Consider the following 1,115-nt stretch of genomic DNA (forward strand, 5'->3'; position numbering starts at 1 on the left):
TGTAAAATAGACACTTGAGTGGGATAGCAAGGAATGTTGGGAAACACGATTAGAGAAAACTTGTAAGCCCGTCTTCAGGAATAACTGATTGGAATACCTTAAAGGGGTTCTAGAACTTACCTAGTTAAATAGGCCTCTTGCAAAGCCTTTATATAGTATAGGACCTTAGGTGGAATACTGAGTTCCATCCAGAACCTTATGAGGTGGGACATTCCCACTAGCAAGGACAAACAGACCAGCCTGGGACAGCTACAGTGATAGAAGATACATCTTCTAAGAAAGAGCATCAGCTAAAACCCAAAACAAAAATGTCAGCGTGACTGGCTACTACAAGAATAAACAAGCTGGCTGCATATCTCTGCTCTGCCAGCAGTACACGCGTCCGCCGCTCCCCTGCCAGCTCCCGGGACCATGGCCAACACGGAGCGCACCTTCATTGCCATCAAGCCGGACGGCGTGCAGCATGGCCTGGTGGGCGACATCATCAAGCACTTTGAACAGAAGGGATTCCGTCTTGTGGCCATGAAATTCATGAAGGCCTCTGAGGAGCACCTGAAGCAATATTATATTGACCTGAAGGACCGCCCATTCTTCCCGGGCCTGGTGAAGTACATGAATTCAGGACCAGTTGTGGCCATGGTCTGGGAGGGGCTGAATGTGGTCAAGACAGGTGGAGTGATGCTTGGGGAGACTAACCCAGTGGATTCTAAGCCAGGCACCATTCATGGAGATTTCTGTATTCAGGTTGGCAGGAACATTATTCATGGCAGTGATTCAGTAAAAAGTGCTGAGAAAGAAATCAGTCTCTGGTTTAAGCCAGAGGAATTGGTTGACTACAAGTCTTGTAGCCATGACTGGATCTATGAATAAGAGTGGACAAAACACCAACACCTGAGCCTTTGACACAGCTCTTCATGCCAGAGGTTTGGAATCGATGTGATACTGAAGATCCTTTCCGAAAGCACATTTATCAGTAAAGCCTTTGGAAACTGGAAAAAAAAAGAATAAACAAGCTGTTCGCCAGGAAGACATCAAGGCTAGCAATCAAGTGCCTTCTAACAAACTCCCCTCTAAGGCTGAATTTCAAAGGGAATACACAAACAAGCATGTAATCT

General features: G+C 46.2%; 1 protein-coding gene across 2 annotated transcripts; it reads left to right on the forward strand.

Annotated features, from left to right (window-relative positions):
* The first annotated feature begins 411 nt into the window (after positions 1-411).
* LOC102821706 (nucleoside diphosphate kinase B-like) lies at positions 412-870 on the forward strand. 2 transcript variants are annotated; one of them, XM_006868698.1, is made up of 2 exons: positions 412-639; positions 753-773. In XM_006868698.1, the coding sequence occupies exons 1-2, from the start codon at positions 412-414 to the stop codon at positions 771-773; spliced, it is 249 nt and encodes an 82-aa protein (XP_006868760.1). The 2 variants fall into 2 exon arrangements, with proteins under 2 accessions (XP_006868760.1, XP_006868759.1); XM_006868697.1 differs by having other exon boundaries at positions 412-870.
* Positions 871-1,115: the final 245 nt, after the last annotated feature.

The sequence above is a fragment of the Chrysochloris asiatica genome, unplaced genomic scaffold, assembly GCF_000296735.1.
Source record: "Chrysochloris asiatica unplaced genomic scaffold, ChrAsi1.0 scaffold00122, whole genome shotgun sequence".
Taxonomy (NCBI): domain Eukaryota; kingdom Metazoa; phylum Chordata; class Mammalia; order Afrosoricida; family Chrysochloridae; genus Chrysochloris; species Chrysochloris asiatica.

Bases quoted from the DNA above. Each gene is read 5' to 3' on its own strand.
- LOC102821706 (XM_006868697.1), top strand. From the start codon at position 412: ATGGCCAACACGGAGCGCACCTTCATTGCCATCAAGCCGGACGGCGTG.